The sequence below is a fragment of the Euphorbia lathyris genome, chromosome 4 (assembly GCF_963576675.1).
Source record: "Euphorbia lathyris chromosome 4, ddEupLath1.1, whole genome shotgun sequence".
In the NCBI taxonomy this organism is placed as follows: Eukaryota; Viridiplantae; Streptophyta; class Magnoliopsida; order Malpighiales; family Euphorbiaceae; genus Euphorbia; species Euphorbia lathyris.
Genome location: NC_088913.1, coordinates 5,928,874 through 5,952,887, shown reverse-complemented (window position 1 = coordinate 5,952,887; position 24,014 = coordinate 5,928,874). Strand labels below are relative to the sequence as shown.

Below are 24,014 nucleotides of genomic sequence, written 5' to 3'. Positions count from 1 at the left end.
TCGCCCGAACGCGAAGCCAGTGAAGTCATAAACGTCATTGTTGGAGGTTTGTAGTAAGATAGATTCGTAAAGCGAAAAAGGGTTTTTGAAGACAAATGAGGTGTTTGGTTGCTCATTTTCATGCTCATATTTGCCTTTTCACTTCAAAAGTGAGAGTTTTAGGTGTTTGGTTAGTGACATTTTGTTTGCCTTTTACATCTAAAAAAACAGCATTAGGTGTTTGGTTAGTGACCTCATGTCTGTCTGTTACACCCGAAAACAGCCTTTTACAAAAGAAGCGAATCTCTGCTTTTTGGAAAAGTAACTTTTTCCAACAGCAAACCGCAACAGCAACAGTAAACAGCAACAACAGATAGCAAACCGTAACAGTAAACAGTAGGTAAAACAAACGGGTCCAAAGTCGCTTGTATGAATCTAATTTTGAATTCACATGTGAAACCTTAAAAAACTTACCAAGACGGTCTCATGAAGATGCCTTATTAGTTGTCGAAATATTGAGAGAGTACTTCAAAGTTTAGAGAGTGTTCGTAGATGTTGGGGTTGTGTACTAAAAACAAATTTGTTTTAAGATACTTTGTAATAAGGTTGTGGGAACTTCGGAATGGTCATATCAGCTGATACTCCATTTGTGTCGGGAACGGTTCTTATGACACTCCGACGGTCAAGTTAGTGATAAAATTTGTCGTATGGTTTTTAATGAAACGCCGATTTACTAATAACATATTAAATAGTATAATTATATCTTTAAAATTTTAAAATAAAATAAATTTTGCTCTTATCTCATTGAAGATTTGAACAAGACGATTTGACTATTATTTGATTGTCATATCAAATATTCCAAATAAATTTATTTATCGATAAACTAAATCAATTTCGTGCATCTTGACATGTTTGCAACTGTATTAATAACATATCAAATATTTTAGGCATTTTCTTTTGTAATTAACTTATACGTAACAGACTTAATTATTGATATTTAGATAAGTTTTTTATTAACACACTGAACATTGTAGATATAATTAATATTTAAAAATCCGATATTACATTTATACAATTGGTCAAAAAATGGTAAACCAATTTATTCAAATTTTCTGATAGCTAGTGATAAAATATTTTATTTTATTATTTCATATGTAAAAATAAATATACACTTTTAAAGAAAACGATAGAGAAAATTTAGATTTTTATCTTATCTTTTATTTACATTTTAGAAATAAAAATTATACATTTATTAATATTAAGGAGAGAATTGATCTTCTTGGTAAAATATGAATTTTTTTTTTTTGAAAATGTAAAATATGAATTTATTTGTACACGTAAGTTTTTAAGACTGTACTGCCCGGCCCATATGAAATTACTCAGGCCTATAAGCATCGAGAAAATTGGCGGGGGTCCATGCTAAATCTATTGTTATATTCCCGCCAAAATTGAATAGGAAAAAGTAGATTAGCAACTTCAGGGAGAGGAAGGGGTGCGCAAAGTCGATCTGAAATTCTCCGATGGAGGCAGCGAAAGCAGCGCCGACTGGTTGTTACAAGTGCGGCCGTCCAGGTCACTGGTCGCGTGACTGTCCCGATTCGAATCCTTCCTCTAACCCTCCTCCTTCCAATTTCGAATCTAATGATCACACCAATTTAAATTCTTCCAGATCTGCTCCATTTAAGCCTAATAATGTAAATTCAAAAGCTGCAGTTGAGAAGCCGAAGAAAATACCGAGAACTAGGCCCAAACTCACTCCTGAGGTTCTTCTCGGAGATGATGGTCTCGGTTATGTTCTTCGTCACTTTCCAGGCAACTTCAAGTATCGTGGCCGCGGACACGAGGTATTATTCATTTTCATGGCTTTTCTATTGCAATTTTAACTGTTAGAACATAGGGGGGAGAATTGATAAAATGATGGACTGTTTTCTTGTATAATAAGGTCCAATACTCAGTACCAGCAAACATTGTTTTAATGTAATCACAACAACTTGAAAATTATAAGTTTTAATGCTAGTTGTACATATTTGCTGAAGGCGATTAGGTGATTTTGCTTGTGGATCTTGTATCCGATTTACTTGCTTTGGCTAATCTTATCCAAATTAGATATATGACCGTCCGAATTTTGCAAACATTTGTATTACCTATTGATTTTGTTATGTATATGCCTGTAATGTCCTGCTATTTTATTTTGTTTTCTTTTTGTACCTAACATTCAATTTTTCTAGGTTTGTGAATCTAATTTATCAATAAATTGAACATGATTTTGGCAGTTCTGCAACTAGGTAACATAAACTATAGTAATAATAGCTTAATAGGAGTGATTTGACATTGAACTTATCCGTGCCTGATGAACTGCTGAGATGAAGGTGGAAGACGATATCTTGCTTTACTGTTCATCCAATTTTTGTTGCCAACCTAATTTTCTGATTTTAGGTGAAAAATATAAAGTACTTCATAAGAAATCATACTTCAAAGAATAAAGAACAGTTGTAATTGTCAAAGAGACATTAAGCTTCACAGATAACTACGCACAAGGTGCAAAAAGCCTTTATAAGCACTGATTATAAATAACGTAGAAGCTTTGCAAACTACTAAAATTGGTTTAGCATGTGAATGTGGCACATGAGAGCATGTTAAGCTGGTAATACCAGTAGCCAGCTTAGCTTGCTCATGTAACAAGTGCCAATAGTGGCTAATACATGACTGCTATGTTGGGGCCAATTTTACACATATGCCTATGTAATTTTTTTTAACTCTATCTTGACACCCCAAACCTTAATTTTCGGGAAACAGAGGTCTAAATCATTCCTTATAGGGGTGATTCCGGCGGCAGGGTCTGGGCCCCCTGTCTCCGCCCCTGAGTGCAAGGTAAATACTCACGTAGAGGTGCCTGAGTTATAGTAGCTAATGATTGAAGTTAGTCAGGGGAAGTTATAACTGTTTTGGTTCACATGTATATATATTTGACATCACATTCAGTAACAGAAGGAGAATATTATCATTTCATCTCTCAATTACATATATTCTTTGATTCTAGTTTTGGTGCAGTGCACTGAAATTGTGACAAATTTGAAATTATGATCTCAAGCTACTAATATTGTACTGTCAATTACATTTGTAGGTGACAGACTTAGGGAATTTGATTCGCTTGTACACTCAATGGCACTCCCGTTTGCTCCCTTATTACTCGTTCGATCAATTTGTACATAAGGTGGAACAAGTTGCTGCTACTAAAAGAGTAAAGGTATTATAACGTTACTTGTGATTAATTTTTGCTAGTTGTGAGTTGCATAGTAGTATGCGATGGCTGTATACTTGGCTTGGGAGGTCAAACAAATTCCTTTTGTAGAGCTGCTGAACGTGGACTATGCATTCTGATATTAGTGGAGTCTTTTACTTGTGTTTGTATGAATTACATGTCACTGACTGATGGTCGGGCGAAGTTGAAAAACATGTGGGTGACATCAGGCAGAAAGAATTTCTAGACAATATTATACTGACTCTGTATGCACTATATATGCTAGATTGCAATCATATAATGTGTTATGAGGGAGCTCAAATATACACTTCATGAGATAATTGAATATAAAATTTTTTGGCAGTCTCTTCCATATTTTTCTGCATGCATCATTGGTCAACATTCTACCTAGTTCGTTTCTGTTCTCAGTACTCACTAGTATAATAATTAATATATATCCATTCCAAACATACACAATTGCCTCAAATCCACATTATTTATGTTGTCTTTTTCCTGCTCAGACATGTCTTGGAGATTTGAGACAGAGAGTTGCCAGTGGAGTGGATCCAACGAAGTTGCATGAATCACCAACTGAACATCTTAATCCGATCCTTGACGAAGGTATGCTGGATATATTGCTGTTAACAGGCGTATGCATCTTGTTTATTTAGACATTATGTACTATTTTAACAAGGCTTTTGATTTGTTCAGTTGCAAATAATTTCAAAATCAGATTTTTAAGAGATTACCAACAAAACAAATTGATTGAAAGTGCTTGAAATCCTCTGATTACAAACAAAGATATTTCTCATTCAACGAAATAACAAGGATACGTAATGTCTTAAAAATTAGAGGATTCAAGCACTTTCAGCCACTTTGTTTTGTTAGTAATCTCTACTTATATATGGTTTGATTGGTTGACATATATATATATATATATATATATATATATATATATATGGTTCAATCACTTGCAAAATATTTGTTAAGTTGTAAGCCCTATTTCGTTGAATGAGAAATCTCTTTGTTTTGTCTGTAATCTCTACTTCTATACTCACTTTCTATACTCACTCTGTTCCATATTTCTAGAGAATCTTTTTTGTTTTATAACACATGAAGTTTTGATTCAATCTTACATATTAATTGGTTTTTATCAAATATACTTTTATTTAAGTTAGAGAGCGAGCCTTGGCGCAACGGTAAACGTTGTTGTCGTGTGACCAAGAAGTCACGGGTTCGAGTCTTAGGAGCGGCCTCTTGCCAAATAAATTGGTAGGGGAAGGCTTGCCCCCAGTACACCCTTGTGGTGGGACCCCTCCCCGGACCCTCGCTCAGCGGGGACGCGTAGTGCGATCGGCCGCCCTTTTTTTTTATACTTTTATTTAAGTTGACCCCTCCCCGGACCCTCGCTCAGCGGGGACGCGTAGTGCGACCGGACCGTCCTTTTTATACTCTTATTTAAGTTAGAGGGCGAGCCTTGACGCAACGGTAAACGTTGTTGTCGTGTGACCAAAAGGTCACGGGTTCGAGTCTTAGGAGCGGCCTCTTGCCAAATAAATTGGCAGGGAAAGGCTTGCCCCCAGTACACCTTTGTGGTGGGACCCCTCCCCGGACCCTCGCTCAGTGGAGACGTGTAGTGCGACCGGACCGCTTTTTTTTTTTTTATACTTTTATTTAAGTTGTCTTTTTATTTTGAAATAGATAAAAATTAATTAGTTGATACAATCAATATGTTAGTTAAAATTTATTACTTAATTTTTGTTCTTTTAACTTAAAAGACATTTGTAACAGAGAGAGTATGGTTTAATTGGTGATAGCACTGACAGATTTGTTATCGTGACATTTCTTGCACTTCAAATAAACAAAGTCGAATTGTCGTGTTTCTTGTCATTTCATTGTTAGTGATACTAGTCTTATTATCGTAGACCATTTAGCTTCCGGTGAAGCTTCTGGATTGCATGTTGAGGGAGGTCCATCATGGAGCAATGATGATGCCATGCAAGAAGACATGCTTCATGATATATTTGATGCAGCCACTCAAGTAAGTGTTTCGAAATGACTTATCTTAATGCGTGTTCCACAATACATGTCTTTTAAGGTTAATGCACACTAATTAAAAAATTCAATTAATTTTAAGTAAAAGACTTTGTTGCCCTTGTATTAATTGCATCAATTAGTAACTTTATCTATTTTCAAGATAAAAAGTCAACTTAAATAGGGATATATTTGGTAAAAGTAAATTAATGTGCATAGATTGAAGCAAAATGTCATGTATTGTGGAACAAAAAAGCTTCTCTAAAAAGACATGTATTGTGAAACGGAGGGAGTAGTTAGAAACAGTGACTTCATAGCGTTAAATTGCATATTTTTTATGCTATTTATGAGTTAAAACTTCTTTAAATTTTTATCTTCTCATTTCTATAATTTTTCTTTCTATCGTGATTTTATATTTCTATAATTTAACAGTGACTTTGTAGCGTTAAATAGCATATCGTGTTTTTAATTTCATATTTGTACTAAGAGTCATTGTCATTCTAACTAAGTTAGCACTTTACACACTATAAACAACTAGGTTCGAATTTCATTAAAATAATGAAAAGGGATACAAAGAAAAAGAAAAGAATAAATAAAACAAATCATCATAAAAAAAAACGAAATAAAGGAATTGCAAAAATTTGGATGGAAGGTCCATCCATCAACGAAGAGAACTACTCTATTGCCTGAAGCGTGTTAAAGCAGTTGCAACTCTTTTTCCTTCCATATAATTGTGAGAAACAACCAACTGCATATTCCTAACTAAATCCAATCAACAAATTTAACCCTAAAAGAGCTTGATTTATCAGCCTCCTAATGTCACATGTTTGGTGCTATCTATTTATATTTTAGCTATATATTTGTGATACTTTTAAGAAATGGATTTTGTTGAACCTCAGTATTGAAAGAAGATAGAAGTCAATTAATTCAACTAATTTTGATGTAGATATGTATATTTATTTGGCTAGCTTTTGGTTTGATTCAAGACCAATGTTTCTTTAAAAAACTTTTTCATACGAAACCACGTTTTATACATCATTATCCTATCAACTAGTCAAAAAAACTTGATTGACCCCTAAATTTGTAAAGCGTTTCGACAAGTCTCTCAACTTACTTGAAATAAAGTCAATTATTAATTGGCTGCATGCCGAACGTGTATTGCATGCGTTTTAGAAAAGTCAAATGAATAGCGACACGACACGTCGGGTTTAGACTGACATGTAGGAAAAAAGAATGAGGTTTCCACCGTGAAAGCCCTACCATTGTGAATTATGTAATAACATTATTCACTTTGGTTTGTGTTTTAATAGTTTGTTACATTGAGAGAAAGAGTTGAATGCCAAACTTTTTGCTCAAGTAACAAATGATATTTGATTTCTACTTGTTTGTCCAAGTTCAGTGTGTTGCTTATGTGTCAATTTGTTTGACTTTTTTAAGGCGCGTGTAATATATCTTTCCGCATGCAGTGTACTTTTTTTTGCAACCGAGAGATTAATTGACTATATTTTAAGCAAGTTAGGACTATCAAGACACTTTGAAAGTTTAAGAGGGCCAATCAACCTTTTTGGACAAATTTAGGAAGATGATAAGTAGGGTGAACGACTATTTAGTTACTAATCGAAATCTCCTTCAAAATCAAACCCGATCTGAATAAACTCAATAATCCAATCAAATTTTATCGGTTCGGTTCAATTGCTAACTGATGACCAGTTAAAATTTACTAAATAAGTAAAAAAAAAAGCTAATAAATGTAAAATAAACAACTAAAAATAGAAGTTAAGTATATTAAATAACCATGTAAAGTTATAAAATTGTAGAATAAATTTTACACGCCCATGGTTTGTTTCATATACATAATTTGGTTCGGTTTCACTTTAGGTTATACCGAATTTTTTTAGAATAACTTAATGGATTAGTAAAAATACATCATTTTTAAAACCAAACCGAACCAAACTACATTTTTGGCTCAATTATCGATTATTGGTCTATTTTGATCACCACTAGTACTAAGAAACATGTTAAAAATTGACTCGTTGGCCATCTTAATTGCAGGAACCATCAGAAACCTTGCACAATGGCATGGAGAAGTCAACTGAAAATAATATGGATACCTTGCCGAGTGAAGTTGTAATTACAGATGAACAAAGAGATCGTATGGAAAGTAACAGGATGAAAGCACTTGAAAAAGCTGCAGTTCCTAGCTTGTCCAATGAAGCTGTGATTACAGATGAACAGAGAGCTCGTATTGAAGCAAACAGGCTGAAAGCACTAGAAAGAGCTGCAGCTCGATCACGCTCATTGCAGTGAAATTTAAAACTACTGCTGTGCAGACAATGTAGCTGAAAGAGGTAATTCCTGAAAATACACCTCAGATTAAGTTACCGTTGTAAAATTGTTGATCTTAGACATTGCTGAGAATTTTGTGATAGGGAGGAATACGACGAACACAAACAAATAATTATTGCCATAGTCTTTTGTTCCATGTCTGCTGCTCATTTCATTCATGAGTAATAATTATTGCCATAGTGTCTTTTGTTCCATGTCTGCTGCTCATTCATGAGTTTGTTGGCCCGCCGAACCCGTCCAAACGGATCTCTTTGGGCTAGAACATATATATTTAAAAATTAGATTGGCTCGTCTGGTTCTAACCTGCTCAAATCTGCAAATAGAATGGATTGAACTTGAGATTTGTCTCAAAAATCCGAACCCAACTTGGATTGGCCCATTCTTATATTATATATGTATTTATTACTTTGTTAAATAGTTTTTGGTTATATAAATTTATTTTTGTTGAATTTTATTGAATTATTAACTAAATTTTTATTTGTTTCATTTTTATTATTTATATTTACACTTTAGTTTTAATTATTTTTTTAATATAAATATACGAATCAGTTTTCTTGCTTGGGCTCAGCCTGATTTGAGCTTGATATAAATAAAATGCGGATTGTGTTGAGTTTAGACAAAATAATTTAGTAGAAAACTCATTAAACTGATGACCCAATCCATGAATAATATACTGAAGCAAATAAATTTAAGGGTAAATTTCAAAAACAACTCCTGTGGTTTCATGTATTTCACAAAAAACCTCCGTGGTTTGTTTTTACCAAAAAAAAAAGGACCGTGTTATATGCCGTTACCCGAAAAATGGAAAATGGCTTAACACCGTTAAATCGGTTTTATCCTTTGCCACGTCAGCCAATTTAATGGTGTTAAGCCATTTTCCGTTTTTCGGGTAAAAACGTATAACACGGTCCTTTTTTGGTAAAAACAAACCACAAGGGTTTTTTTTGTGAAATACATGAAACCATAGGGGTTGTTTTTGGAATTTACCCTAAATTTAAATTTTCTTAAATATTTTTCTTTTACAAGCAACAAAAGATTAGAATCTGTAATGCAAACAAAAATGAGGTAAGCTTCAAAATCAAAAGAAGCATAGAAAAAACTCAACTTTATATTTCTTTCAAATTACCACAATCATTGTTTGCTTGGATGTATAAATCAGACAGAAAAAAATAGAAAAAATCTCAGTAACACTCCGATCTCGGCCAAGTAAGGGCTTCCAATGGTGAAATGTTGACATTATGTACAACATGTCCTTGGCGGATGCAATTTTTCTACCATGAAGGCTTAATACATAGGACCCCTTTCAATTAGCCCAAAAAGCAGATGGCTCTCTAAATTTAGAGATTATTTCCGCCTTCCGAACTTGCTTAAAGTAACTTATTGACCATCTATATTTGTTTAAAATGACATTTTGGCATCCAGAAATTGCTTAGACTGATAAAATCGCCCCATGAACTTGCATGGTTATTTTTCGATTTGTCAAAATCCACTATTGTTCTGCAACATGGACATACAAAGTTAATCATCCACTTTAACAGTGGTGTTCATGTAGACCTTGCCTGACCAAATAAAGTTGTTCACCGTTAAATCTAGATTTATTAGAATCTTAGGTTCGAAATTAAGATTACCTCATGGTTTAGATCTAATGAGTCTAGATTACGGTAACTGAACAAATTCATTTGGTTATCAGAATCTATGTGAACATTACTAGTCACTTTAAACAAGTCGTAAGACTAATGAGACATTCTGTAAGTTTAGAGAATCAATCTGCTTTTTAGGCTAGGTTCAGGAAGCTCTCGATGTATTAAGCCCTCTATAAATAACAAAATGCAAGTCAAGAATTGACAGACCAATCATAGTTTTGGTACACAATATTCACAGGACCTCCATCTCCCAAAAGATGTGTGAGAAGACCTGCTTTGGTTGCATCCAAGTAATTGATAATCCACCTAAGAATCTCCTTTTCATTCCCAAAATCTGCATCAAACCTGTGGAAGAACATAAAAATCATGAAACAAATATTTGCCATGTTGAAGTTTTGCATCAAGTATATCTTTGGTATATTCGTGCTCGGCTCCACAGAAAATGGATGAGTTTGAGCTCGAGCTCAACATTCTATTTGAACTTGATTAATTAAGAAAATTATCTCATCATGAGCTGTTCAACTCATTTATTTGTTCATGAGCTTTGTACCCAAACAAAACGTTAATTATGATCATGAACTTTGCTTGCAAATAACTCATTGACTATGTTTATAAGCAAGGATCACGAACAACTCATTGATTCTGTTTAAAATGGCGAATTTAAGTTGAAGATAGGGTTTGAATCTCATTTGATATTTCTATAACACAAAACTACGTAGTTTTGAAACTTATAAAACTAAAGTTTCAACACAAAACTACATAGTTTTACATTTCCCGTTTATAGAAATACTATTATTAAAAATAATCAAACCGAGTCTTGCTCACAAGACTATTCATGAACTTATTTACGAATCTATAACCAAACCAGTTCCTGAAGTTTCGAGTCATGTTTCGTCGTACTCAAGCTCGGCTCATTTCATGCTCAAACTTGGTTTGTTTATAAATCGAGCCGAACACGATCGAGCTTTTATCGAGCTGAACGTCGAGCCGTTTAAACAATCAAGTTTGTTCGCGAATCTAGAACCGGGTCTGCTCGTGAACTTTCGAGTCAAGTTTCATCGTACTCAAACTCAGCTCGTTTCATACTCAAGTTCAGCTCGTTTATAAAACGAGCCAAACACGATCGATCTTTTATCGAATGCTGAACCGCTCATGAACGGCTCGGCTCATTTATAGCCCTAGTCTCGTACTTTGACTATTCATCTCAAAGACCAAGCACTAACCATTTGATGATCCGTGATAGATAAACACTTCTCTTTTCCAAGTCCACCTCCATTCCACTTCTTTTGAAAAATTCCTTTGCTGCATATTTCAATTCAGCTTCAACTCCTTGGGCTGTGAAAAACCTCACTGTAGGACTTGATCTTGTCCCATTGCAAGTTCCGAAATGAATTATTGGGTTCACTTTTGGAAGAACTATCTGCAAAAAAATTTAACAATCATGCATTTGTAAGTTGTTCAGATGTGACCTGAGGTCACGGGTTCGAGTCTAAGGAGCGGCCTCTTGCCAATTAAATTGGCAAGGGAAGGCTTGCCCCCAATACACCTTTGTGGTGGGACCCCTCCCCGGACCCTCGCTCAGCGGGGACGCGTAATGCGACCGGGCCGCCCTTTTAGAGGGCGAGCCTTGGCGCAACGGTAAAACGTTGTTGCCGTGTGACCTGAGGTCACGGGTTCGAGTCTTAGGAGCGGCCTCTTGCCAATTAAATTGGCAAGGGAAGGCTTGCCCCCAATACACCCTTGTGGTGGGACCCCTCCCCGGACCCTCGCTCAGCGGGGACGCGTAATGCGACCGGGCCGCCCTTTTTTTTTTTTTTATATATATTAATTATATCAGCTCCTTATAGAGCTTGATTACCTAGCAGAGCTTTGGTCTGCTCATGTTTGGCTCGACAGAAAATAGACGATTCTGGTTCGTGAGTTGCTCGTGAGCTGTTCATTTATTTGTTCACGAGTCGTGAGCAGCTCGTTAATTTTATTCACGAACTTTGCTTGCGAACAACTCATTAGTTATTTTCATTAATTATGTTCATTTGAATTTTTTTTAACCAAAACTGCGTAGTTTTGAAACCTGCAATACAAAAGTTTCACACAAAACTACGTAGTTTTACATTTTCCCCTTTATAGAAATACTACTATTAGAAAAATAGTTGAACCAAGCTTGCTTATGAGTCTATTCATGAATATTATAATCGAGCTTGTTCATGAACATATAACCGAGCCTGATTGCAAGCTTTCGTTATATTCAAGCTCGGCTCATGTACAAATCAAGCTGACCACGGTCTAACTTTTATCGAGCTAAATGTCGAGCGGCTTGGCTCATTTACAGCCATAGCTTCCTATAATATGAACTTCAAAATAGCATCATTTGAGGGATGGAAAACTAATCTGCACTTTGAATTCAGACTATGAATCAGGGAAAGGACATAATATTGTTCAATTCTATGTTGCAGAGAAACTCTTCTTCACCAGCACTTCCATGTTTCGCGTCCGTTTTCGTTTCCAATACCGTTTCCTAACTATATTTTTTCCGAAATAATGTTTCCTAGTATCAGTTTCCATTTCTGTGCAACATATTCAGTTTGATTTAATTAGAATTTTACATACCTCCAAACGTTTGTCTCCAACACCAAAGGGCTTGACCAACGAGTAGGGAGATCTCCGATTACTTCTGAGAATTCCGTTCTTAATTGTGTTCAACGAGTAAGGATACCCTCCGACGATGTATTGGAAGTCGGAATAGAATGATCTTCTGTCAATTATCCCTTCTGGACATCCTACTCTAATTATAGCATGAATGACCATGGCATTGTGCAAGTTCACAAAGAATGCCAATTTCTCATTTGTTGAGAGTTCTAGCAGATCCACTCTATGAAGATCTTCCACCAGATTTACATATCTGAATTAATTCACAGATATATAAAAGATGAAGTTAGAGAAGGTTATTAACCGAACTTAAACAATTAAATAAGAGTTAACAAACACAACAATGTTTCTCAGTATGAGAAGACTTGACTAATGCTTATAGTATTGCAAAACAGGAACTTGTTTGATATTTTGAATGTAACAACGACCATAGTTGTTAAAGGCGCGATCGCAAGGCTCAAGGTAGTGAGCCTTGATTGCACAAGGCGAGGCGCAGTTTAAGAAAGGCTCTTGCCTTGTGCGCCTCGCCTGGGCTTCAAAGGCTGAGTCTTGTTTTCACTTTTTTTTTTTTTTTTTTTTTTTACTGTTTTGTGTAAACAAATGGTTAAATCAACTTTAATCTTAACTCCTGATCTAAATAAGAATATCAAGAGACATAAATATAAAAAGACTAGAGAGGGATTAAGAGCAGAGTAGTCTCCACTTAAACAGAAACTGCGACACAGAAAGAAGAAACTGCGACACACAGAAGAATCAGCAAAGTGCAGCCTTGAATTGTAGCATTAGTTAGGTACTTAGTCTAAGATGTTAAGTATATGTTAATATCTCTATGAAAGTATGAACTTAACTTGATGTTTTTGAGATTTAGTATTATGTTTTTATGTGGCTTTGTCTTGTTTCCATTGTCATAGGTGTGTTTTTTTTATTTATGCTTTAACTAGTAATAGAGTATTACTGATATTGATAATCAAATATTGAGCTTTAACTAATAATAGGCGTGCCTTGAGCCTAGGCTCTAGGACCTTTCAGTGCCTTACGCCTTTAACAACTATGACAAAGACATACTTTAGTATGATAAAGAAGTGCTACAGTGGGATCAAAGTCTAAGATTTCTCAAGTTTATTCTAGAAGTTAGAGAGCATCCAAGAATGGTGAGGTGGTATAAGTTAGGTGTTACTCTATGAATAGATACAAGTAGTCAATGGTCAATAGTCTTAGTCAATAGTCAATGGTCAAATAAGAGTAATTGTATTTGCTTTTATTAGCTTTTCTAGTTTAGCTTTTTTACCTCTTGTATAAATACATATAACTAACAGGTGAGAAAGGGAGGATTGATTATTTTATTTTGGCTTCTAGTGAGAGAGGAGGTGCTAGTTAGCATCTTGTGTCCTTATTATTTCCTTTTTTCCTTCAATATAAAATATCTCATATATTCATCTTTTCTTCTCTTTCCTTATCTTACTATCATTATAATGTTACCCTAAATTTCAAGTTTCCATGAGAAAACAGAACATTGACAGTAAGGAGCTAGACTAGTTGCGGCATCTCATATTCAAGCTCAGCTTAGAATTTTTTTAGTATTAGCATAAAAATAAACGAGCAGAAACAACACCTTCGAAATTCTTCACTTTTGCTGATGGCAATGTAATCAACATGGCTTCTGTCATCAGAGGCATAACATTCAAGTATTGCAGACATGATCTTATGGAGCCTTTGGCCAATCTTGATTACGGACTTTGGTTCACTGTCGTTTGTAGATCCCCGAAAGTTGTAGCATTTAGGAATGAACGGTTGGTGCTCGAGGAAACGATAAAAGTGGTTTCCATCTTCAAAATCATTTTCCCTGCACAAAATCAAATGATCTTATCTATCAGGAAAAACAATATTTGTTTACGATTTGTCTATGTATTTTCATCAGCAAACAAATTTTACATACCCAAAGACATGATGAATGAAGTGCTTCCTCGCCAGTTGCTTACCAATCTCAACAGCCTAATTGCATTATGCAAAACAAATCCGTTATCGACTTAACATATGTGTACAATTAAACAAAGAAATATGAATAAGAACTGTGATATGAATAAGTCATTCATTATCAAATTTATACTGTTGTATGGACAGGGACACGGAAGCAGAGATGGACACGAAAAACGGACACGGAATACATTATTTCTAAAACAAAACTTTCATAAAACAGCTTTCAAATGAAAACCGACACAGACATGAAATGCACACGTTACGGACACGAAATGCGGGAATGCTACTATAAAAAAAGAAGTGTCTGTGCAAATAAGTACTAAAATATGTTAATTATTGTACTTGTACCTAAAATGCCATGATCACATTGTTTGATTTCATTAAACATTTGAAAAGAAATTATTTTATATCCTTTTAAGTCAAAAGGATATAAAATAGCCTTCTAAATGAAAACGGACACGAAATAAGCACAAAACGCGAAAACACTAGTAAAGGGAAGTGTCCGAGCAGATAAGAAATATGTGTACCTAAAATGCCATGTTCACATTCGTTTGGTTTCTATTCCTTTAAGCATTTGAAAAGAAATGATTTAATATTCTTCAATTCAAAAGGTTTGTTCTTTTTTCAACTTTTTGATCAATCATGAAGGCACGTTCATTTTCTACACAAACTCAAAAGGTTTTATCAAGCAAAAGCCTTAAAATGACTATTCTAAACTGTTCATTTTGTTTCCTAAATTCAGAAGCATGCAATAAGTAAGAGTAATAATTAACAAACTAGGTGGTTATCATGCCTTGCTGGTGTTCTTCATCATTAATGTTTTCTCTCCATTTCTAACCAAATCTTCACACATTTTTTATGCAGTTATTTAATCCCTAATCCCAACTTCCCCTAATTCTGTTTAATAATTTACATTTGGACTTGTACTGGATCAGTCTAGAGCTGTAACCAAGCTGAGTCAAGCTTTGACTTGACTACGCTTTGTTTCCGCAGAAAATTAATGAGCTCGAACCGAGTTTCAAGCTCTCTTCGAGCTCAAAATCCTGTTCGAGCTCAGTAACTATTGAGAGCAGCTCGTTAATTAGCTTGTTAATTTTATTTATTATCTTTGTTAGTAAATAGTTCACAAGAGTTTACATTTTCTCTTTTTAGAATAATAGGATTACTATAATTAAAAATATAAGCGAACATTATAATAGAAGTTTTTCATAAACATTATAATAGAGGTTTTTCATATTATTTAGAAATCAAGCCGAAAATGATCGAGTTTTTATCAAGCAAAATACCCGCTAATCATAGAATTAAAGAATGAAAAGGTCAACCGTTATAACTTATAAGCAAGTAATCAAACGGTTGTAAGAGCAGGAGTATACCTGAGACATTAGAATAACAAGCACAGGATAATAATAATAAAAAAAAGCAAGTCAAAATTGAAAAAGACTTAACAGAGGGAGCCACGTATACCTTCTTTCTTCCGCAATCCAAGTGGTGAATCAGCACCTCCACCATCTGAGATCCAGCAAAGCAGTTTTTCACCATCTTCATCTTCATCAGACGGTCCTGAATTGGCAGTTTTAGTCTCAATACTCTTACTATTTCCACCATGTCGTCCGTTTTATCCTCCTCCGGATCATCAAATCCGTACACCGGAGCTGCCGGCGCTTCACCGGAGCATTTACTTCCTAGCATCTCCTTCAACCTATCCTCAAATCCTCCACTGTTTCTCAACGAATTTAACGCTACTAAACCCCCAAATAGCTTATCGTTAAAAAATATCTGCGGCACCTGTGAACTTCCTGTTCTATCTATCAGCTCTTTTTCTCGCTGTGGAAACACATCGATATTAATCTCTACGAATTTCAATCCCTTCTCTCTGAAAAATGACCGAACAGCCGTACAATCTCTGCAATTCGACCTCGAGAAGAAGCTTATCCGTCCTTTAGGTTGATCGTCGTTTTTTACCCTCACTGTGACTTTGAGCCCTGAAATTTTAAACTCTGTTACCTGCTTGGGCAAGGAATTCATCTTAGTCTCATCATTGTCGAACACAATAGCAGGCTGATCCTTGTTGATTTTCAGAGACGATAATCGATTCGTAATGGAAGCTGATAAACTACTGCTTCTCTGTTTAAAAAATCTACCTATAGACGGCATATCAACTGTTAAAGTCTCCGATAACGACTTCGATCGGACAAAATCATCGCCGTTCTGCTTCGGCGGCGAAGGTGCAATCCCTGGTGGCGCCTCTGGTTTTGGAAGTTGAGACAGAGGTTGGATCATTTGAATATAGTTGCAAATCTTAGGTTTGCAATCGGCGTCATCCTGTTTTCCATTGGAATTGAAACTTGACGGAATGTGCTCCGACTCAGCATCATCGGAAACTGCATCCTCCTCCGGCGGATTTCCGAACTCTGTGGCTTTGTGGTCTCCGTTAGATATTTCCATCAGTGACAAAAAAGCAGCGGAGAGAAACTAGGATTTTGGGATAGAAAATGAGTTTGGATTGGAGAGAACAATTGAAGAAGATATATTTATAAAATTTGGAAAATGAATTAAGAAGAAGAAGTCAAATATACAGAGACAGAAACTCTCTTTTGCGTATCTGATTTCTTTTGTTGTAATTTAAATATTGCCACTTCAGATTTTAAATTCAATACGAAATTTTCTTTTTCTTTTATTTAATCAGAATTTGAGATTTTTTTTTAGAGATAATGTTATGTAACCGTAGAATTGAGAAATTCTACCGTGTACTATGGATCCAACCAATGGAAAGAGAGAAATATATTACCTCATTGGAAGATGATTAATGCAAGGAAAGAAAATGCACAGTTGTAGTGTTTTTATTGACAAATGGATCGGGATTATAGTAGAATTTCTCGATCCTAGAAATACATAAATTGATTTCTAATATTTTCAATCAAGATCGAAGATTTGAAATGCACATGGTAGACTTAAGGTCGGTTTCGTTTACTTGTTAGCGCATAACTGTTGTTGTTAATGATTGCTGATATAATTAACCGTTTATTGTTAAAGTTAGTTGTTTATTATTAGCTTATTAATTATTAATGATTGGTAAAATTAAGATAAAATGTTGTTATTTTTTTAAGAATAAGATGTTGTTGTTAGTATGTAAAATATTTAATATAGACATGTTTTTTAAAATAATAATAAAATAAAATAGATATTATATTAATTAATAAAAATAACTTAAATAACTAAAAATAATAATTTATTAAACAGAGCAAAATCTTGTTCTTTCAGTATATAGATAGGACAACGTTAAAAAAACATGTTTTGTGAAAATAAAAATAACAATTTTATGAAATTAAATAAATACAAGCGCTTTTCATAAAAAAATATTCAGAAATAAGCGTTTCGTAAAATACTCTAAAATGCTACTGTTTTTATTAAAAAACTTAAAAGCTAATATTTTATAAACTTAACCAGATAAAATATTTTACGCCATTTGAAATGAAATACTAAAAGCTGTTTCGAAAAGTTGGTGTAAACACTTTTCTTTTTTTTTTAAAGAAAGACATTTCTTTAGTTATTAACATTTTAACAATTTAGTTTAAAATTATGCTAATAACATACTAAATATGTTAATTCTAATGAGTAAATTACACCAATGGTACTTGAACTTTAATCCAATTCACACTTTGGTACCTAGATTACATTTTGTCTCAAAAATATATCTGAAGTAACGATGACCGGACAATTTAGTATATTTTACCGATCAATGTCCGATCAATGCGATTTTGATGAGTAAATTACACTGATGATACCTGAATTTTACCCTAATTCATACTTTGGTACCTAGATTTCATTTTAAATACACCTCAAATAAAGATGACTCAATATTTTAGTACATTTGGCCGATCAGTGATCAGTCATTTTAAATTAAAAATTGAGACTCATCATGCACTCAATTAACATAAAATTACAATACTGTCATTTATATGTGACAATATTGTAATTTTATGTTAATTAAGTGTATGATGAGTCTCAATGTTTAGTTCACGTTACCCGGTCACTAACCGATCAAATGAACTAAATTTTTTAGTCACCTTTACTTGTGTTATGTTTTTAGGATAAAATAAAATTCAGGTAACGAAGTATGAATTATGGTAAAGTTCAGGTACCATTGATGTAATTAACTCATGAAACTTGCGTTGACCAGTCATTAACCAGTAAAATATACTAAATTGTCCGGTCATTGTTAGTTCAGATATATTTTTAGGACAAAATGTAATTTAAGTACCAAAGTGTAAACTATGTAAAGTTCAGGTACCATTGGTGTAGTTTATCCTAATTCTAATTGATATTTGAAACATATAATATGACCGTTAAATAATAATTAATTTAATATTTTTAAATTTTTAGTAATATAAAAATAAAATTGTTCTTTTTTTTTGATGGAAATGCATTTCTTCATTAGATACGAAAATAACAAGTACAACAAGAAACGAGAAAGGTAAAAAACCTTATAAAATCCACAATGGGACGAAAATGACTACAAAGAGCATAAAAAGCCACAAAAGGTACAAAACCAACAAAAAAACAAAAAAAAAACATATACTTCATTGAAATCCAAATCCGCAGAAAAGCAACTGCAATCGAATCTTCATTATTTAGGCTCTTTCGAACATTCGGATCTGAGTCCTTTCGTTTGTTGCATCCACATAGATATATTGATCCACGTATAAAATAAATCGTTTCCGCTCTTGCTAAATCCGAAAAAGGTATAAACAGTAGAATAATGGAGAACAGATACAATTCAAACGGATAAAGAGATCCAATAAAATATATAAACACTGACCGAAAAAAAATACAATAAAAAAATTTATAATAAACCTAACCCGTTGAGAGGAGGAAGAAGGGACTTCCTTCTTCCTCCTTAATGTAGATTCATAAAAGGGAGAAGAAAGCAAGGAGAGCGGCCGTTTTTTTTTTTCAGAGAAATTTTCATTTATTAAAAGTAAAATTCTTCTTACTTGTTGATAAATTTATATAAATTTATAGGCTTAAAATCAAATTTGCTTTTAAAAAATATTCAAAACAAAGTTGCCTCTTGGATTTTTTTATTTAATAAATATCAAAGGAGAGCATTAAACTCATGATCTCACATCTACATTTATGGAAATGAATTAATTCAACTTAGGCATGTCCAATTAATTTATCACAATTTGAGTTTTTTTTTTTTTTTAAATCAATTTGAGTTTTTTTGAAGAAAAATCAATTTGAGTTAAATGTAAAATATAGTAATTCAAATATTGTTCAATATTTTACTTTAATTATATTTCGAACCAGTTAATTAAATTTAATGATTAAAAAAATTAGGTATAATTTTCTTTTCCAATAAAATCACATCTATAACTAAAGCGATGTATTTAATGTCAAATCAACATTAGTTATCAAGAACCTTGTTTTTTTTGGTAGATAAGGAAGGGTTAATCACTCCGGGGAAAACAAAACAACAGAAGACAAAACAAAGCAGAAAAAACCGGAGTCAATTAGGCCTTGCACTTTTCAAATCAGCATTAAGAATGTCCAGAAAGCCTTGCACTTCTCAAATCAACATTAGTTATAAAGAACCTTCTACTGAATTAGTAAATCTCGAAAATTTTAAAAATTTATTGGCAATATATAGTTGTAATTAGACATGAATTATTTAAAATTACGTTCCCTTCATTCCCTTGTATAAGGGGTTATTCTTTTTCACTGAAATTAACCGAACCAAACTGAACTGAACTGAATGCTACTGAACTGAAATTATATTATTAGACTTTGAAAATAGAAGTAATTAAAATAAAAATATTATAAAAATAATAATGGTTCTAATAATAATACTAATAATAATAAATAAGGCTAAATACAACATTTGTCCCCTGAACTTGTCAAAAAAACTTGATTGACCCCCTGAATTTTCAAAGTGTCCCAATAGCCCCATCAACTTATATAAAATGTTGGGAAAATTACACAGAAATTCATATTTTAAAAACTATTTACAACTATGTCAAGTCATAATTTTGGATTGTATCAAATTAGTAAAATCAGTACTTTTAATATATTTTAAGGATTAGAATTTATAAATTAGAAGTCTAGAATATATTTTCTAGGGTTTATAATTTATGAATTGGGGTCTAGAAATTTTAAATTATGATGTAAAATCATAATATATATAAATAATGACATATTAAGAATTAAATTTGATGATATGACTTAATTGTAATTTTGTACCTAATTATGATATTCATGTATTTGACCTTAAAATGTTCAGTTAGCCCCCTGAACTTGCGTGAAATGTAATCAATTAATCACTCGGTCGCAAAAAAGTAAGTTAAATGCGGAAGATGTATTCCACGCATCTTAAAATGTTATTACATAATTCAAAAATAGATTAAAAATGAAGTTATTACTTGTTCAATTATGAAACTTATCTTCTCTAATATTAGAACCGCATACCCTCGATCTTGGTCATTTTACTTTTTTTAAGACGTGTGCAATACATCTTCCGCATTTAAGTTACTTTTTTTTACAATTGAGTGATCAATTGATTACATTTTGCGCGAGTTGAGGGAGCTAACTGAATTTTTATGCAAGTCGAGGGACTATTGAGACACTTTGAAAGTTCAAGAGATCAATCAAGCTTTTTGGACAAGTTCAGGGGGCAAATGATGTATTAAGCCTAATTATAATAAATGATGATAAATTACTGAACCGAACTTAAAATTACTGAACTGAAATTACTGTTACTAAAATTAAGTGACAAAAAACAGGGGCTAAGTCATTACGGTATATTTCACACAAATTAAGAAATATAATTAATATAGTGTCAAATTAATGAATTTACATTAGTTAATTAAAAATAACTTCTTTCACATGTCATGGTTGGGGAATAAGCCTTAAAATATTCAAAAACACATGAATTAAAACAAAAAAAAAAAAAAAATTAATGTTTGGACCAAAAAAACTAAACTAAAAGTTTGTGGAAAATTAGAATGACTTATATTTGGAAAAAAAAAAACTAATTTGCTAGACTTATATAAGAGAATGAAGAGAGTAACAAATTAAAAATTTAAATTTTAATGTAGTCATGATCCTAATAATTATATCAATTTGAAAATTGCTGAAAAAATTACCCATATAATTTTACAAAATTATTAAAATTTTATGAACATACTAAAATATAATCAATCATTGAATAACTGTATTTATATTTAACTCTGAATATCCAGATTCAATATTAATTTGGAAATGGTCGTGGTAACTCTCCCGTCCTTAGAAACCGTCATGCTCTCTCCAACAAAATTTCAAACTGCTTCATTTTCTCTTCAATTTTCATCAATTCTTCACTAATTTCATCAATTCATCTTCCTGTTAATTGGATTTTCTTCTTTTCCGGATTGTAGTCTTCTATTTGAGGAGGGAGAAGAAAGACTGTCTTCCTTTTTCCTCCTTACATCATTCTGTTGTTTTATTTTTATTTTTCTTTGTTCAATAAATTGTAGTTGGATTGTATATATTTCACCGAATCTCTTATTCCTTTTGAATTGCATTTGTTATTTATTATCTTTTCATTTATAACATTTTCTGATTTAGCAAGGGCAGAAATGGTAGATCTTATTCGTAGATCACTACATTTACGTGGTTGCAAAAGAAAGGATCCAGATCCAAAGATTCATAAGGGTTTAAATGTTGAAAATTTGATTACATCTGCTTCTCTACAAATTTGGAGTTTCAAGAAGTATATGTTCAATCTGTTGTTTATTTTATTTGTACCTTTAATGGTTTATTTTGCTCTTTGTAGTCATTTTCTTACCTTTGTGGATTCTGTACTAGGCATAGCCAGGACTTATGTAAGGTTTTATTCCTTACTTTTCTTATTGTACTTTCTTATTGTACTTGTTGTTTTCTTATTTATAAAATGATGTACGCATTTTTATCAAAAAAAAATATTAATTTGGAAATGAATTTAGAATTGCTGAAAAAATGGTTAAGATTTTATATCGGAGATAAATATCAAATTTGATCCTAACATTTTGAAAAATACGATTTAGCTCTAATATATGCAATGTTGCAAATTTAACCTTAATATTTACAAGCAAGATAAATTTTAGTCATACGTTATTGAAAATTTGAAAAAACTGGATTGACTGTTATTTCACTGTCACATCAGATATTCCAAACAAGGTTGTCGATAAACTGAAGCAGTCTTACATTTTTAGTTGGATTTGTAGCTATATTAATAACAAGGTAAATATTTTAGATAGTTTGATTAATTGTTAGTATTTTAATAAGTTTTTTTTATAAATATTAATAAATTAAATATTTTAAACATAATTGATGTTTAAAAATCTATTATTTTTGATAAATTAAAATCTATTTTTTCTAATTTTTGATAATATATACTTTAAAAATGTTAAAATTGAATTTATTTTATATATTATGGATAAATCTGTATTTAGAAAAAAAAACATCAGGACTTTCTATTCTTTATTACTTAATTGGGTAAATTACACTCATGGCCATTGAACTTTACCCATTTTAATTTTATGGTCACTAAACTTCATTTCTTAACGGTATGACCTCTAAACTTTACACTTTTTAACATCGATTACCACTCAATTTTAACTAACTCCTCAAAATGACCGTTAATGGCCTCAAAATGAAAATATTCAAGAATTAAAGTTGTTCAGAATGACATTTACCATGAAACCACATTTTTTTATTTTCCAAAATCATATTTTTTGGAGTTTTCTCTCTGTAAAAATGCACACACTCTCTCTCCTAACAAAACAATACATAAATGACCTCAAAACGAAAATTTTCAAGAATTAAAGTTCCTTAGAATATCATTAACGCTTCGGATTTTTTATTTTTAGGCCGTCAATGGTCGTTTTGAGATGTTGAGTGGCCACCAGTGTTAAAAAGTGTAAAATTCAGTAGCTATACTGTTAAGAATTGAAGTTCGGTGGCCATAATGTTAAATGGGTAAAGTTCAGTGGCCATGAGTGTAATTTACCCTTACTTAATTTTAGTATCAATCAGTACAGTTCAGTTCAGTAGCATTCAGTTCAGTAATTTATCATTACTTATTATAATTATAATTATTTTTTTTATTATTGTTATTATTATCATTATTATGACCATTATTATTTTTATCAGATTTTTATTTTAATTATTGTTATTTTTAAAGGATTTTTCAGTTCAGTTGTTTTTTTTTTTTTTTCGTCATAAAAAAAATAGAACCCTCCTTTTATAATAATATAAAAAAAATATTAAATTGGTATTGGTTAGAGGTGAGCCTGCCTCGTCCTTGTGATGTTCACAGCCGGCCACATTGAAATATCACGGGTCCCGTCTAGGCGTATTTAACGGAGCGATTTTGCATTACAAGTGCAATTACTACACTAACCCTACCCATACGTTGTAAACGGCTCCTTCGATTGTAGGGTGCACATGTAATTTGCCGTCATTGCCATTTGTCTCGTGTCAATTCAATTTGACTTGGCATAACAATTTCTTTTTCACTGTAATTTATTTTTCTAAAGTTGATTTTTTTTTAATATATGGAAAATGACATTATATATATTTTTAAATTTATTAGGAATCAAAATGGACAGTCTCAATCAGGGCGAATCCAGGATTTCTCCCTCATGGAAGCAAACAATACAATTAAAATAATTTTTATCCAAAAAATAATAATTAATAAAAACCAGAGATCAAAGCTCAAGTTCAAGTAAAATAGTAGCAGAAATATAAAATCAAAATTCAAATAGGAGTAAAAAAAATACCAAAGCAGAGAGACAAAGATCGAAGATGGAGTGCCGGACCAATGATCAACAATCCGACTACGGAGAGATTGGCTGCCGATTTTGATTTGATCTTAGTTAGGATTAAGGATTTCAAATTAGGTTTAAGAAGAAAGACGAATTGACGAAGAAGTAAAGAGATTAAAGAGAGTAAGAGAGACCGATGGTTTGTTTTAGGACCTATTTAGTTTTACATTTAAATATTTACTTTTTATTTTTTTATTTTTGTTGTAAACAAAACAACGTAGTTCTAATTAAATAAAACGACGTCGTTTTATTTTAAAACAGAATTAAAAACAATAAAAAGAAAATATTAAATTTAAAACTATTCTT

At 32.5% G+C, this 24,014-nt stretch overlaps 2 protein-coding genes across 2 annotated transcripts; one reads left to right on the top strand and one right to left on the bottom strand.

The window, feature by feature from the left end:
• The first annotated feature begins 1,425 nt into the window (after window positions 1–1,425).
• On the top strand, window positions 1,426–7,714 carry LOC136226721 (uncharacterized). The gene is made up of 5 exons (XM_066015362.1): window positions 1,426–1,823; window positions 3,104–3,226; window positions 3,742–3,841; window positions 5,146–5,261; window positions 7,307–7,714. The coding sequence occupies exons 1-5, from the start codon at window positions 1,500–1,502 to the stop codon at window positions 7,559–7,561; spliced, it is 918 nt and encodes a 305-aa protein (XP_065871434.1). The 5' UTR covers window positions 1,426–1,499; the 3' UTR covers window positions 7,562–7,714.
• A 982-nt stretch (window positions 7,715–8,696) lies between these two features.
• LOC136226437 (uncharacterized) lies at window positions 8,697–16,452 on the bottom strand. Its single transcript, XM_066014917.1, has 6 exons — window positions 15,331–16,452; window positions 13,826–13,881; window positions 13,502–13,732; window positions 11,851–12,142; window positions 10,467–10,663; window positions 8,697–9,588 (listed from the first exon to the last, which is right to left on the bottom strand). The coding sequence occupies exons 1-6, from the start codon at window positions 16,309–16,311 to the stop codon at window positions 9,435–9,437; spliced, it is 1,911 nt and encodes a 636-aa protein (XP_065870989.1). The 5' UTR covers window positions 16,312–16,452; the 3' UTR covers window positions 8,697–9,434.
• Window positions 16,453–24,014: the final 7,562 nt, after the last annotated feature.

Excerpts from the sequence above, each read along its gene's own strand:
- LOC136226437 (XM_066014917.1), bottom strand. The coding sequence starts at position 16,311 with ATGGAAATATCTAACGGAGACCACAAAGCCACAGAGTTCGGAAATCCG. Across the intron at positions 13,882-15,330 it reads TGGATTGCGGAAGAAAGAAG|GCTGTTGAGATTGGTAAGCA; the intron begins GTATACGTGGCT and ends TAATGCAATTAG. Across the intron at positions 9,589-10,466 it reads CTATCACGGATCATCAAATG|GTTTGATGCAGATTTTGGGA; the intron begins GTTAGTGCTTGG and ends GTTCTTCCACAG.
- LOC136226721 (XM_066015362.1), top strand. The coding sequence starts at position 1,500 with ATGGAGGCAGCGAAAGCAGCGCCGACTGGTTGTTACAAGTGCGGCCGT. Across the intron at positions 3,227-3,741 it reads CTGCTACTAAAAGAGTAAAG|ACATGTCTTGGAGATTTGAG; the intron begins GTATTATAACGT and ends TTTCCTGCTCAG. Across the intron at positions 5,262-7,306 it reads TATTTGATGCAGCCACTCAA|GAACCATCAGAAACCTTGCA; the intron begins GTAAGTGTTTCG and ends TCTTAATTGCAG.